The sequence below is a fragment of the Indicator indicator genome, chromosome 17, assembly GCF_027791375.1.
Source record: "Indicator indicator isolate 239-I01 chromosome 17, UM_Iind_1.1, whole genome shotgun sequence".
NCBI classification, from domain to species: domain Eukaryota; kingdom Metazoa; phylum Chordata; class Aves; order Piciformes; family Indicatoridae; genus Indicator; species Indicator indicator.
In genome coordinates this window covers 3,432,839-3,446,379 of record NC_072026.1, presented here as the reverse complement: position 1 = coordinate 3,446,379, position 13,541 = coordinate 3,432,839, and the positions used below count along the sequence as shown (strand labels likewise).

At 47.4% G+C, this 13,541-nt stretch overlaps 1 protein-coding gene across 1 annotated transcript in view; it reads left to right on the top strand.

The window, feature by feature from the left end:
• SH3BGRL (SH3 domain binding glutamate rich protein like) overlaps positions 1–5,038 on the top strand; it is a 35,661-nt gene extending 30,623 nt beyond the window's left edge. The window contains 1 exon segment of the mRNA XM_054388830.1: positions 4,931–5,038. Coding sequence (XP_054244805.1) covers positions 4,931–4,963 — 33 coding nt within the window. The 3' untranslated portion in view covers positions 4,964–5,038.
• The last annotated feature ends 8,503 nt before the right edge of the window (positions 5,039–13,541 follow it).

Here is a 13,541-nt window from a genome sequence, read left to right as displayed (position 1 = left end):
CAGGTGCAGAACCTGGCACTTGGTCTTGTTGAACCTCATCCCATTGGCCTTGGCTTTTCAATCCAGCCTGTCCAGGTCCCTCTGTAGAACAAGATACAGAGGATATTTATGTGGTCTGTGGTTGCCTCAATCAATCCACCTGCTGGTCTGATACTCAGTCACCAGAGACTGACATTCAGGTGTCATCATCACAGCAATGCTGCTGTTATGTGCTGGTTTGTTGGGATGATGATGTGTTCGCTGGAGGCTCCTTCCTCCACCTTGTTCTACCAGGAAAACTCCATGTTTGCTGCAGATGCTCCTGTAGTATTCTCACTGCATAGTCACCCTGCTCTTTTGTTGCTTTGGAAAGAAGAGCTGGGTTAAGTTCTTCACTGGTAATCATGGTCTGTAACCATTATTAGATTGGATTTTTCTTATGATTGTACACTGGGACCAAGTGAAAGAGTAGTTAGTTAATATTTGCACTGAAGAATGCACAAGAAATTGTCACAAAACCAAAGAATTATTTCACTTCAGTGAAAAAAATTAATTTCTGTGACCTTTTGATGAGGTTTTTGCACTAGAAAATACCTCAAAACCAGAGCCACTGTGCTTGAAATGATGTGGCCTTGCTTCAGAGTTATTTTTTTCCTCCAGCTCATTATCTGAAGCTTTGTTTTCCTTTGCCAATTACAAACTGGGTTGCTGGGTTGCAGATGCAATGGACTGGAATTCTGCTTTTGACGTTGATGGGCTAGGACAAGCCTGCTTTGTACATTTCACTTGACAGCAGCAGGATCCTCCAGGTCACTTCCAGCTCCCTTGCTCCAGCAGATAACCACACTGGCTCCTTTCAGCTTGACTCACCTAAGAGCTGAAGGTCCTGCTGTGCACATCACTAAGAGACCTCATTTTAAGGGTGGATGGTGATCCACCAGGAGTGAGTGCTGCAAGTCATGGGTCAGGTTGAAGCAGTTTTGGGAGCCAAAGTCATTTCTGCACTCATGTGAATGGTGTAGTGAGGAAGAAGAGAGATGCAGAGAGCAAAAGCTGTGGTGTGTGCCCCGGTATCATACGTGGCCAGCATCAGGAGACCAGCTGCACACACAACAGAGATAGCCACAAACCTACTGAAGTATGCAGGATGGAGTCAAGGAGTGAGGAAGCAGCCCTGAGACCATGGGATGCAGGAAAACCCCTCTCCTGGCTGGGATCTGGGAAGCACAGTGGTGCAGGAGAGCAGTTGCTGCCATAATGAATCAGGTCATCTGCCTCTCTAGCTTTTATGAGCACTGTTGCTTACTTAACCTGCCAGGTTGCAGCAGCAGTCTGCAGGGCTTTGAGTTGCTCTGATTCTGTCCTCAACTAAGGAAAAGGTGTTTTACAAGGGGGGAATGTAGTGCAGTTGTGCTCTGCTGGATTTTCATGCTGCTGCAGCTTGGGGAGGTGCCTTTGAGCCCATGAAGATAACCTTTGTGTGAGTGACCTTGTACCCACTGCATCCTGCTCTTGGTCTGACTTCGGTATGCAGCCCACAACTATTTGATGTCAAATCAAGCTGATTGCTGCTGCTGCAGAGGAGGAGAAGCTGAGTTGCAGCTGCTGAACTTGGCATTTGCAGCATAGCTGCATCCAGCTTGGGTATAATGGTGTAGTTAATGACATTGCAACTGCCTGCATGGCTGCAGGAAGTGGAAGGAGTCTGGGATCACCCTGTGTGTGATTGCAAGAGAGGACCTTGACAGCAAACCTCCATTAAATGACATCATGAGAGACTTGGAAAGTTGTTTGAGTCTGAACACACAGGTCCAATACTTGAAGGAGAAGGGCTCAGAAGTGAGCATGGGGGATGCAAGCAACTCTTCACTGAGCCCTGGTGCTTTGGTTTCTGCTTTGGGCGCAGTTGGACCTCGAAACCTTGGGAAAGGTTGGCAGTCGTGAATTTCTCTACTTTGAGCCATATGGGTGGGTTTCAAAGGGGAAGGATTTAATGAGCTAAAGGCTGTGATTAATTATTTAAATGCTGAGAGATCATGGTTGGTGATTTATTAATAAGGAGAAGTGTGGAAGAGGGATAGCATCACATCTGACAAGCTGAGCCTTTCCCAGGTAACTTGCAGGCCCACACCAAGGAAATGGAGTTTGATCATCAAGATAAATAGGATAGAATGTTTTCTAAGTTACTTGTAGCCATTGTCTTGAGGATGAGGGAAATTCCAGGAGTCCTCTCCAGCTTGCCACTGCCTGTCTGGAAGAGAAGCACTTCATCTTGCATTTCCTGGGGGGAAAAAGAGTCAGATGTCACTTCTGTAGTGTCCATGGAACAGCTGGAAAGCTAAAAAAACCATCTTCTCTTTCTGCCACTCCAAGAACCACTTGTCTTTTAGAGAATATATCCATCAGCCTGCTGTTTTCCAGGCGGTGTAGTTCTTTTGACTTTCCTTCATTCTCCCCCTGCCTTCTGTGCCATGGCTGACCGGGATGCCCTGCCACGAGCAGCATGACCGGGCACAGACATCCCAGTGCCGTGTGGCCAGGGGAGCAGAGTGCAGCCTGGCAGCACTGCTGGCTCCAGCCAGAGATCCCAGCAAGGCTGTTCCCATGACCCCCACTCAAACGGCAGCACGATGTAAGGAGGTTGGGCAGAGAGCCAGGAAAACCAAAGTGGTCCACCAGAGCTCAGATAAGGGAGATCTGGCTGGTACTTCCTGCCCTGCAGCCTGGGGTCACCACCATTGGGTTCTTTCTCTTCCAAGGCTTACAGGCTTTTTGGAAATTCCCTTCTTAGCCCTTCCTCCTCTCCTTTTGTGTTTGTTTAGCATCCTGGCTCCTGTTAACAATGATTCTGTTGAGTCTGTTATCCTTAGTATTGCTGTGCAGACACAAAAGCAAACATCTCTGTTAGATAAAGTTGTGTTTAGCAGATGTCAAATCTTTTTCTTTAAAATAAATCCATGCAGCCCACCCTGAAGTGCTGCAAGGGTGACTCTGCTCAGCTTCTTGTGGGCCATGGTGCTTCTAACAGGCAATTAATCTTCAGCCAAGAGCATACTTGCAGAAACCTCCTTTTGCATTTCTCCTGTTGTCAATCTGTGGCCACCTTGCAGAGGCTGAAAGAAGAGTGAGAACTACAAGCTGTTGACTTTTTATGTTCCTTCTGAAACATGCTGAGAGTGTTTAGAGGTTAACTCATGTGGCTGCTAAACTGCTTTAACTGTTCCTTCATCGCAGCAGCTTCAAAGGAGTGTTTTCATGTAGAAGAAGGTCCCACAAAGAGGGAGTTGGGAACCTTGGGTGTGGAAGACAGGTGGCTGACAGGAGCAGGTCCCAAGGGAGCAGGTTCCCGCTGGCTGGCTTCTCTCAGCAGCACCATGGGGATCTGGGATTATTCAGCAGTGCCAATGCCAGGACAGACCTGCTGCCAGCCCCAGGACAGAGCTCACATAGGGCTTTTTTGCTGGAGTAGCTCCAGGCTGTGACAAAGGACTCACATGCTGCCCCAGTCACTCTTTTGAAAGGCAAAAGCTAAGTGCTGGCTTTTGGTCATTCAGTGGAGTTTAGTTCAGAAAGTAGATTGTGCTTCTGCTGAGACCTCTTCTGGTTTTTCCTTCTTTTTGGATTAAGAATTCAATTTCCATTTAACAATAGTTCTTCAAATAACCCTTCATCTCTGAATAGTTCTTGTCTCCTAAGATGCAGTGAGGAATAACTCATTGTATCTGATCTTTTGTTTTAAACATTACAGTCAAAACCAGCCATGGGCAGGGGTGGGAATATTCCTGCAGGTCCTATTTGAACTGGCTCAGGACTGGAGTTAAAGCCAGCACTGTATGGGGCTTGTTTTATAACATTCTAGGCAGTGGGGACTCTTCTCTTGAGTTGTGTCAAGGGTTAGGTCTGGGCTGGCCCAGACAGATGCTATGAGTTTCTCTCCCTTTCCAATGGGAAGAGAAAAAGAATGAGGGACAGAGACTTAGAGGTTGGAACAGTAAAACACCTTTAATGAAAGTAATAATTTAAAAATATATAGACATGCATATGAAACCTGAACAAACCCATCCCCTCTGATGGCAATTAGGCACTGTCACCACCGATGCTGTGGCAGAAGCTCCAGACTGAAAGGAGGTTGGAGCGAGGAGAGGGCAGCCTCTTCTTGATGACAAACAACAGAACCAGAAGAAGTGGTTCCAAGCTGCACCAGGGGAGGTTCAGGCTGAATATTAGGAAATATTCCTTCACTGAAGGGGTTCTCAAACATTGGAATGGTCTGCCCAGGGCACTGGTGGAGTCACCATCCCTAAAGGAGTTCAAGCAGTGTGTGAGCCTAGGGACATAGTTTAGTGACCACCCTTCAGTGCTGGGTTGAAGGTTGGGCTGGATGAGCTTGGAGGTCTCTTCCAACCAAATACATTCTGTGATTCCATGATACCACAGCAGTTGGGAACTGGATTCAGGACTCATTGCTGGGACTGAAGGCAGAACAGACAGAGTCCTTGGAAGCTGGCCAGTGAAGAAGAGGCTTGACCCTGGTGATCCCTCAAGCTTTATACTGACTATGACATACATGGGATGGAATCCCTTGCTGGGCACTTTAGGGTCACCTGAACTGTCTGCTCCTTCCCACAGCTGCCACTTTTTACTGCACTCCTGTGCAGCACAGAGGATTTAGCAGTGGTACTAACTCTAACCATCAGCAGAATCCCTGCTAGAAGCAGCCACTGCCTGTGAAAACATGCCAGGAGCTTCAGAAAGTGCCAGCACTGAGAGGAGACTGAGCTGGAAAAGTGAAATCCCTGAACAGAATCAGCTCTGCCTGCTCTAACTCAAGGCAGGATGAGTTGGTTCAGTGCTGCTCACCTCCTAGTCACCTACTGCTGCAGCTGTCATTTGCTAGCAGGGGCTTGTCACCTTCCATCAAGCACTAACTTGTCACTCTCTTCTCTTCCAGGAGGCTGAAGCGCTGGCGAAGCAACAAGCGTGAACCCCAACTGCCTTAACTGTTCTGTAAAGGGAATCTCCACAGCTTTTTATAAGATAGTACAATTGTCTCTGCTTCAAGAAATATAGATGTGATTTCTAACATTTGATTGGTGCTTGCAGCATTCACCCTGTCACACAAATTGGAACACGAGATGAAAATGTGACCGTACAGGTAGAGAGCACGGAGTGTAGCCTTACAAAGGTGGAAGCAATTAGACACAAAGGATTCCCAGGTAGTTGCAACTGTCTTGGCAATTTGTCCATTTCGGGTAAACTCCCAAGAAACTGGTTTAGTGCTAATAACACAGCTGGGCTTGTACCTTGAGATCCAGCTATTTCAGCTAGAGAAAACAAGCAACAGCATCTAAAGCCTAAAAACCTAGTGCCTGAGCTGCCTCAAAGCTGTTCCTGAATTCTACAGTAATCCGTGTCTTTCCTGGTTTCAGGTGAAAAGGTGGGTGGGGGGGTGTAGTGTAGCTGTTGTAGTCACTGCTGGAAGCTGTGTTTGTTCTTTTGTAGAATGGTTATTTAAGCTTTGTCTCGTACCAGGCTGTACAGATGACACAAAGCCAGTAATGCCCTGTATTTCTCACCCAAGTGATCCCTCCGGCTTCTTGTGACAAAGAACAAGGGATCTGGGCAGTGGAGAACCTTTCCTTTGGCAAAGTTCATCCCCCAGCTGCCTAGGCACCACTCCATTACAGCCTGTGTGCCAGATGCAGTGCACCCCTGTGGCGTAGGTGCTGCTTCCCAGGCGATGTTGCAAACGAGCCAAAAGGGGCAGCAGTGGCATTCCCTTGCCTGTGGAAGGGTGCAAGCCTTTCATGTATTCCTCTGCAAAAATCACTCTTCCCACTGCTTAGAGCATTAGGCATCTTCCTGCATGTTCACACAGCCCTTAGATTCATAGACTATTTTTTCAAGCAAAGAGAAAAATGTTGGGGTAGCAAGAGCTTATTGCCATTAAGCAAGACTTTTTGGGGTGGTTTTTTGTTTGTTTGTTTGTTTTTCTTTTTAAGGTTTAAAGACTTCTTTCCATTGTTCTTGCCAAACCATGAAGCTCTTATAGGAACTGCAAATCCTTTCAAGTGAATTGTGTTGGTGAACTTACCACGTGCAATATGAACCTGTCTGTTCTCCCAGTGCTCAGAGAACCACAGAATGCTTTAGGTTGGCAGGGAACCTTTAAAGGTCCCTGCAACCCCCATGCAGTCAGCAGGGACATCTTCAACTAGAGCAGGTTGCTCAGAGCCTTATCCAACCTCACCTGCAATGTTTCCAGGGATGGGGAACCTACCACCTGTCTGGGCAACCTGGGCCAGTGTCTCACTACCCTCAGTGTAAAAACATTCTTGTATCCAGTCCAAATCTCCCTCTTTTAGCTAAAATTGTCACTCTTTGTCCTGTCAGAACAGGGCCCACTAAAAAGTCTGTTCCTCATTTTTCTTACAGACCCCTTTAAGAAATAAAAGGCCCCAAGGTCTCCTTGGAACCTTCTCTTCTGCAGGCTGAACAACCCCAACTCTCCCAGCTTGTCCTCATAGCAGAGGGCTTCCAGCCCTCAGATCACTGCTGTGGCCTCCTCTGGCCCTACTCCAACAGGTCCCTGTCTCTGCTGTGCTGAGGACTCCAGAGCTGGACCCAGCACTGCAGATGGGGTCTCAGCAGAGCAGAACAGAGGTGCAGCATCCCCTCCCTTACCTGCTGGGGATGCAGCCCAGGACATGGTTGGCTTCTGGGCTGTGAGTGCACATTGCTGGCTCATGTCCAGCTTTTCACTCACCAGCACTCCCATGTCCTTCTCCACAGGGATGCTCTCCAGTCCTTTATTCCCTGCCTGCCCTGAGTTGATACCAGAGATTGCCCTCATCCAGGTACAGGACCTTGCACTTAGCCTTGTTGAACCTTACGAGGCTTACACAGACCATTTCTCAAGTTTGTCCAGGTCCTTTTGGATGGAATTCCATCCCTTGTGTGTGTCACCTGCACCACTCAGCTTAGTGTCACCTGCAAATTCACTGTGGGTGCACTCAGCATCAGGGATGAAGGTTGCATGTTCTTGAAGAAGAGGAGGTAGTCTCTATTTCTTGGCCATATTCTGCAAAAGCACAGATAATTCCAAGTGCCCTGAAGGATAAGAATTAGGTTTTTAAAGTGTAGGGGTAATTTACAGTCCATTTGGTACCACATAATGTACCTGTTCCCCAACAGCATCACAAGACAGAAAGCTCATCAGTCCTTGCTGGAGTTAGAGGATCCTTCTCATAGCTCTCCACACTCATTCTGATTCTTGTTGCTTTATGAAGACAGAAGCAGGTGGCACAGAGCAGTGAAGGGCTGCAGCATCTCGCCACCATAGCTCTGCTTCTGGACAGGTCAGGATGGAACCTCCACAGATGTCTGAGTGAGCAGGATCTCATGAGGAGCCAAGTTAGTTAAAGTTACATTTAATTCACATTTGATCTTTCCTGATTTGGGAGCCTGGGAGGCAGTTTGAAGCTGGTGCTTATAAAAGAAAGCCTAATATCAAAAGGCAGAGTGCTAGGTTAATGTTGCCTTACTTTCAGGATTGGTACTCACAATTGGGCTTTAACAGGCTTTATCAATAATTACTGAAAATCTGTGACATTTATTTTTAGCATCTTTTAGGGATGGAAGTTAGGTTATGTTTTGAATCTCCTTTTTGAGTTCTGTTGTTCACTATAGATTTCATCCTTCTGAACCGAGATGATTATTTTTCTTTCTTCACTTTGGCATCATCTTCCTCTGTGCCTAAACTAGTTTTGAGCAAGTCTGTAAGAATGCTGTGGGAAGCCTTGTGAAGGAAGTGGGGTTTGACACTCAGGTCACCATGCTTGTGCCAGTTTGCTGTGTTTCCTGTGTGAGGAAAGCACGGTGTCACTTTGGTGAGTTATGGTCATTAACTGGGAGAAGCTGTCATTGAAAGTCCTTGCCAAATTCTGGCACTTCAGCGACCCAAAGCATTCTGAATCAAGGTCAATCAGTGGCTGTTGAGAAAATTTCCAAGTTTAAGAAAGCAAAATCACTTCCCTCCTCTGGTCCCCCGCTCCCCACCCCTGCCATATGGCAGCGTTCAAACCGTATCAGCATTCCTCCGAAAGCTGTGTTGAGGCAGACTGAATCACTTCTTTGTCTGGGGAACAAGGCACCAACACAACCTGGAAAGTACCAAAACTCTGTCTGTGTTGTGGGACTGGTGTCAAACCTGCCTTCATTTCGATGCAGATATGGGCATGGATTTAGAGTGCTGGGAATCTGTTGCCTAGGTGCTGGTTTTCTGTTTCGATACCTGTGCCAGTTAGTGATGGGCACAAGAACTCAATTTGTTCTTTTTCTTTTATTTTTTTCCTCTGTAGAAGGCAGGCATTGAGGATTTAACCTGTATATTAACCATTCCTGTATCATTCCAATAAAATTGTTTTAGAATGCTTTCTCACACCATTGGTTGCATGTCTCATTGATGGGTTGTTGTAAGCTGTCCTGTAAGCTGAACTTGTCCTGGAAGTTGAAAGGAGTTTTCATATGAAAATGTTCCATCATAGAATAATTGGAATCATTTGTGCTTGAGAAGACCTTTAAGGCCATAGAGTCCACTGCCAGCACCACATCTACATATGACTTTGAAACCCCTCCTGGAGGGACTCTCATCACTGCCCTGGGCAGCCTGTTCCAGGGCTTAAGCACTCTTTCAGTGGAGAAAATGCTTGTGATGTCCAGCCTAAAGCTCCCCTGGCACAAGTTGAGGCCGTGTTGTCTCATCCTTTTATTTCCTACTAAAGAGACCAACTCCCACCTGGCTCCAGCCTCCTTTCAGGGAGTTGTAGAGGACCAAGGAGATCTCCCCTCACCCTCCTTTTCTCCAGGCTGAACCACCCCAGTTCTCTCACTCAGCTGCTCCTCACAAGACCTATTTCTGGACCATTCACCAGCTTTGTTGCCCTTCTCTGGACACCCTCCAGCACCTCAATGTCCTTCTTGGAGTGAGGGCCTCAAAACTGAACCCAGTATTTGAGGTGTGTCTGTTGTAATGATTTAGGGGTACACCTACCCAAAAGAAGGTTTGGAGATGTGGGAGTTTAGGAGAGCACTGATGCACTTCACAACTCAACTGCTTTCCCCTCCTCCCTAGGCAGTCACAGCTCAGAAGTGGATGGGGCAGAGCAGCTTCAGTCCCCATCTGCAGAGCTTGCTAGTCAGGGATTTTGTTGCACTGTGTAATCAATGAGCTTTGTGCTTCTGACAGCAGGGGACCGATGTTATTTAATGTTTGTGTGGACAGAGGGCAGTGCAGGATAAACTTTTGAACTAAAACTGGTCACTTCCACCTTCTCTGTTTGCCCAGTAGATCCATTGGGCACAGTCCTTTTAGCTTAATGTCCTGAAGTGTTGCACCACCCAGAAGATGCATTCTCAGCCCTGACACTGTACCAGGATTTGCCCATGTCCCAGACTTCAATTCAGATCCTCTGAAGGAAACCAATAACTCAATTATTTTAAAGCAGGGTTTGCAGCTTCTTTGTGATTTATAGGACCAACTTTTTCTGTCTGAACAACTAAAGGTCAACCATCAGTCATACTGAAGTCTCTTCATGGCGTTTTCTGCTTGTCCCACACTCAATTCCCTTCTTTAGTATCTTAAAACTTAAGGTAGTGCCCATAACATAAGATGTAGGGAAAAGGGTTTTTGAAGCCATTTCTAAATTACAGTGAATCCTGTTTATATTTCACTTGTATAACCCAGAAAAATCCTTGGGTTTGCTGTTTCTAAAAAGTCTTAAATTGTTCCTTATTAATGTAAACCTCAATGTAAATAGTTCTCAAAAAAAAAAAAAAAAAAAAAAAACCAAAAAAAAAAAAAAAAAAAAAAAACCACAAACCCCAAAAGCAGACAAACCCAAGCTGCAGGTATGCATTTGATGTTTACTCAACTTGCTTACAATGGTGTGCAGTGCAATAATAACCTCTTCTACCCCTTCAGGTGGGATTTGATTCATTTCTCAGTTAGTATTCTCAACCTGTACCTCATTAAAGCCTGACTGCATCATTCAGCTCATGTTGCATGCATTTCAAATACCACAGCTGTCTCACAGTCCCATTTGGATGTGGAGATAGGTGCCTGCTATTCCCTTACTGAAGGGTCTTCATTCGAGGTCAATTCAAGTTGACTTCACAAAGCCTATAAGGGGTTAACTTGAGGCACAGTGGTGGTCAGCAGAAGTAGGTAAAAGCTGTTTGAGGAGCTCAGTGACTGGTAAGAGGTTCTCTCTATATATACATCTATATATAGCATGTGTGTATAAACATCTATTCTGTATCTTGGGTGTTCTGTTTGGTTTGTGACAGGAGAAAAAGAGATTGGCTGATGCTGTGCACTCTGACCCACAAACTCAGAAATGCCAGAAATGAGACTTACCAACAGCAATGTCATTATGGTTGTTTCTTTTTTTCCCCTCAAAGAACTAATTTAAAGCCATTAATGTAATAGATTCAGACTGAGCAGTACCTGTGTTAAGAACTTCATCAGACTTCATCTCTCCTGGGTTTTCCTCATTATGGTATGAGAATTTTAGTGGCCAATTTAAAAAGGAACTAAGACAACTCATTACCTGGGAACAAGCCATTAAGCTACCCTGACTTGGTGCTTTCCTGCCTTAGTGTTTTCCTTTCATGCCTGTCTTGCTTTCTGAGGGTTTCTTGGGTGATGCAGACAGAGACATTCTGTGATCACCTTTCCCCACCTCATCCCCAGCCTCAAGTTGAGCAGATGCAAGATGTCAAGGGAAAATTAAGGCATTTGCTTTATTGCTCATTATTCATGTACCTAATTCCAGATCTGAATACTGGAACTGCATTGCCTCCACCTTCCTTTTTCCCACCCCCTTTCTTGCAGAGATCATGACAGCATCTGCAGTTCTGGAAATGGGACTACACTGGACATTGAAAAAAATGGTCCTCAAAGCCCATCTGAACAAATCAGGCAGCACTGCCTACAAAAATAATCCCACTCTAGAAATAAATGATTGCCAAGTAATCAGTGAGTTTCCCTTGGAAATTTTCTGTGTTTTTTCCACATTATGTGATCTTGTTAAAATGTTTTAGATTGAAAAGTTCATTGTTAACAATTTGGAACTGTATTGGTAAACTTTTGGGGATGCAAAAGGATTCTAAAAGTCAACTGGAGTGATGAAGCAGGAATTGCTATCTTACTCCAGGAGGTGAGCACTGTGTAAGTATTGAGTAGTGGGAGTGTGCTGGGTATGCACAATACATGCATTGAGTAGGCTGCAAGCATGAAAGATCAAAATTGGTCCCATATGCAGTAATTCCTTCTCTCATACGTTTGTCTATTGAAGCATCTTCAGGAACTTGGAAGCTTCTTCAGGAACTTGGAGACTTCTTTGTTTTCAGCTGCTCGGTGAAAGATTTCAAAATCCTTAAGAGGAAAAAGAAACCAGCAACATCATTAACACGCTGTCAAGTCTGCTACAGTTCCCATTTGGTTTCAATTCTTGTTTAAGACCTTTCCTAACACATTGGGCAAGGTACTTTTGCTTAGGCCATTAGAACTTGCTGAGATACACGGCTCATAACCACGGACATGCCATCAAAACGGAATCACCCGTGTGCGTTAAACACCAGCACCGACACGCACGGCGGCCCCGGGCAGGGCTGGGTCTCAGTTGACGCCCAGTGTAAGGCCGGGGCAGCGGGCTGGGCGAAGCAGGACTCGGGCATCGCGGCACAGACCCGTGGCTCCGCCATACCCACGGCCACCGAGCACCGGAGCGACAACGCGCGGGGCCCGCCCGCCTCCTCCGGGCCTCAGCACACCCTGTAGCCCGTGAACGACCGCCCCGATCCCCGCTTACCCACCGGGACCCGGCCCGGCTGGCGTAACACACCCTAATGCCTCCCTTCGCAACCTTGCTGCGGCAACCAACAGCCACTCAACGATCGAGGCGAGCCGGGCCCGCCTTTCTGATTGGGCATTTCTCTTGTCAGTCAGCTCCGAGGCCCGCCCTCTCCGGCGGCTGCTTGCCGCGGCTGATGGTGCGGGTTTCGGGAACCGTGGCCGGCGTGAGGCGAGTCGGTAGTCCGGAGCCGTGCTAATAGAGTCCACTGCACCAGCAAGCCGCCATGAACAGTAGCGCTCCGGTTCCTCTCCGCAGTCTTCTCCCGGGAACGGCTCGGCCGACCCCAGCCCACTTCTCCCCGCTCCCGAGGCTGCTGCGGCAGCGCTGGGCTCAGGGATTGCGCTGGGCGTCGGGCAGGGGCTGCAGGGCGAGTTCTGCCCTGCTCTAGCCTCACCGGCTGCCTTTCCTCCCCTGGGGCCTCCCTGAGTAGGGAAACGGCTTTCTTGCGCTTCGGAAGCGCTTTGGCATCCCTGATAGCGTCCTCCCGCTGCTGAGAGGTCCTCTGGCTGCTGTGGGTCGGCTTCTGGAGGCAGGGAGGGGTGGGGTTGAGGCAGATTTGATAAAATCCGTCAGAAGAGACATCAGCAAAGAGCTGGGACGTCAGGTAGGGGAGGAGTTGTTGTGCAAGAAGGTGTTGGAAAGCTCAGAGAAGCCGGGGGTGTTGAAGTACTGTGGATTTAAACGGTGAGCAAAAGACCTGCAGCAGCTTGAGGGAAAAGCAGGCAGTGTGATCAGTGTCAATTTCACCTCTAGATCATGCACGCGAAATCACAGTCTGGGCTCCAATAAAGGGCTTTGCCTGCTGCTGTGCATAGATTCACAGAATGGTTTATGCAGGAAGACACCTTAAAGATCAGCCAGTTCCAACCCTCTGCCATGGCCAGGGACACCTTCCACCAGCCCAGGTTGCTCAAGGCCTCATCCAGCTTGGCCTTGAGCACCTCCAGGGAGGGGACATCCACAAACCTCCTTGGGCAACCTGTTCCAGTGTCTCACTACCCTGATTGGAAAGAATTTCTTCCTGATCTCTGTCTAAATCTGCCCTCCTCAAGCTTCAATCCATTCTCTCTCATCCTATCACTACAAAGCCCTTCTCTTTAAAATCTTTATTGATCTGGACAAGTGGATCAAGGGTACCCTCAGTCACTTTGCATTCAACACCAAGCTGGGTGGAAGTGTTGATCCACTGGAGGGTAGGAAGGCTTTACAGAGGGACCAGGGTGCCAAGAAGGCCAACAGCACCCTGGATTGGATCAGCAATGCTGTGGCCAGCAGGACTAGGGCAGAGATCCTCCCCCTGTGTTTAGCACTGGTGAGGCCACACACAGTTTTGGACCCCTCGCTATAAGAAAGACATTGAGGTGCTGGAGTGGGTCCAGAGGAGGGCAGTGAAGGTTGGTGAAGGGTCTGGAGAACAAGTATTGTGAAGAGCAGCTGAGGGAACTGGGGCTGTTTATGCTGGAGAAAAGGAGGTTCAGGGAAGACCTTCTCAGTCCCTACAATTCCCTGAAAGGAGGTTGGAGCCAGGTGGTTGGTCTCATTTCTCGAGTGACAGGATGAGAAGAAAAGATTTCAAAGTGCACCAGGGTAGGTTTAGGTTGGACATGAGAAACAACTTCTTCCCTGAAAGCGTTGCCAATCCCT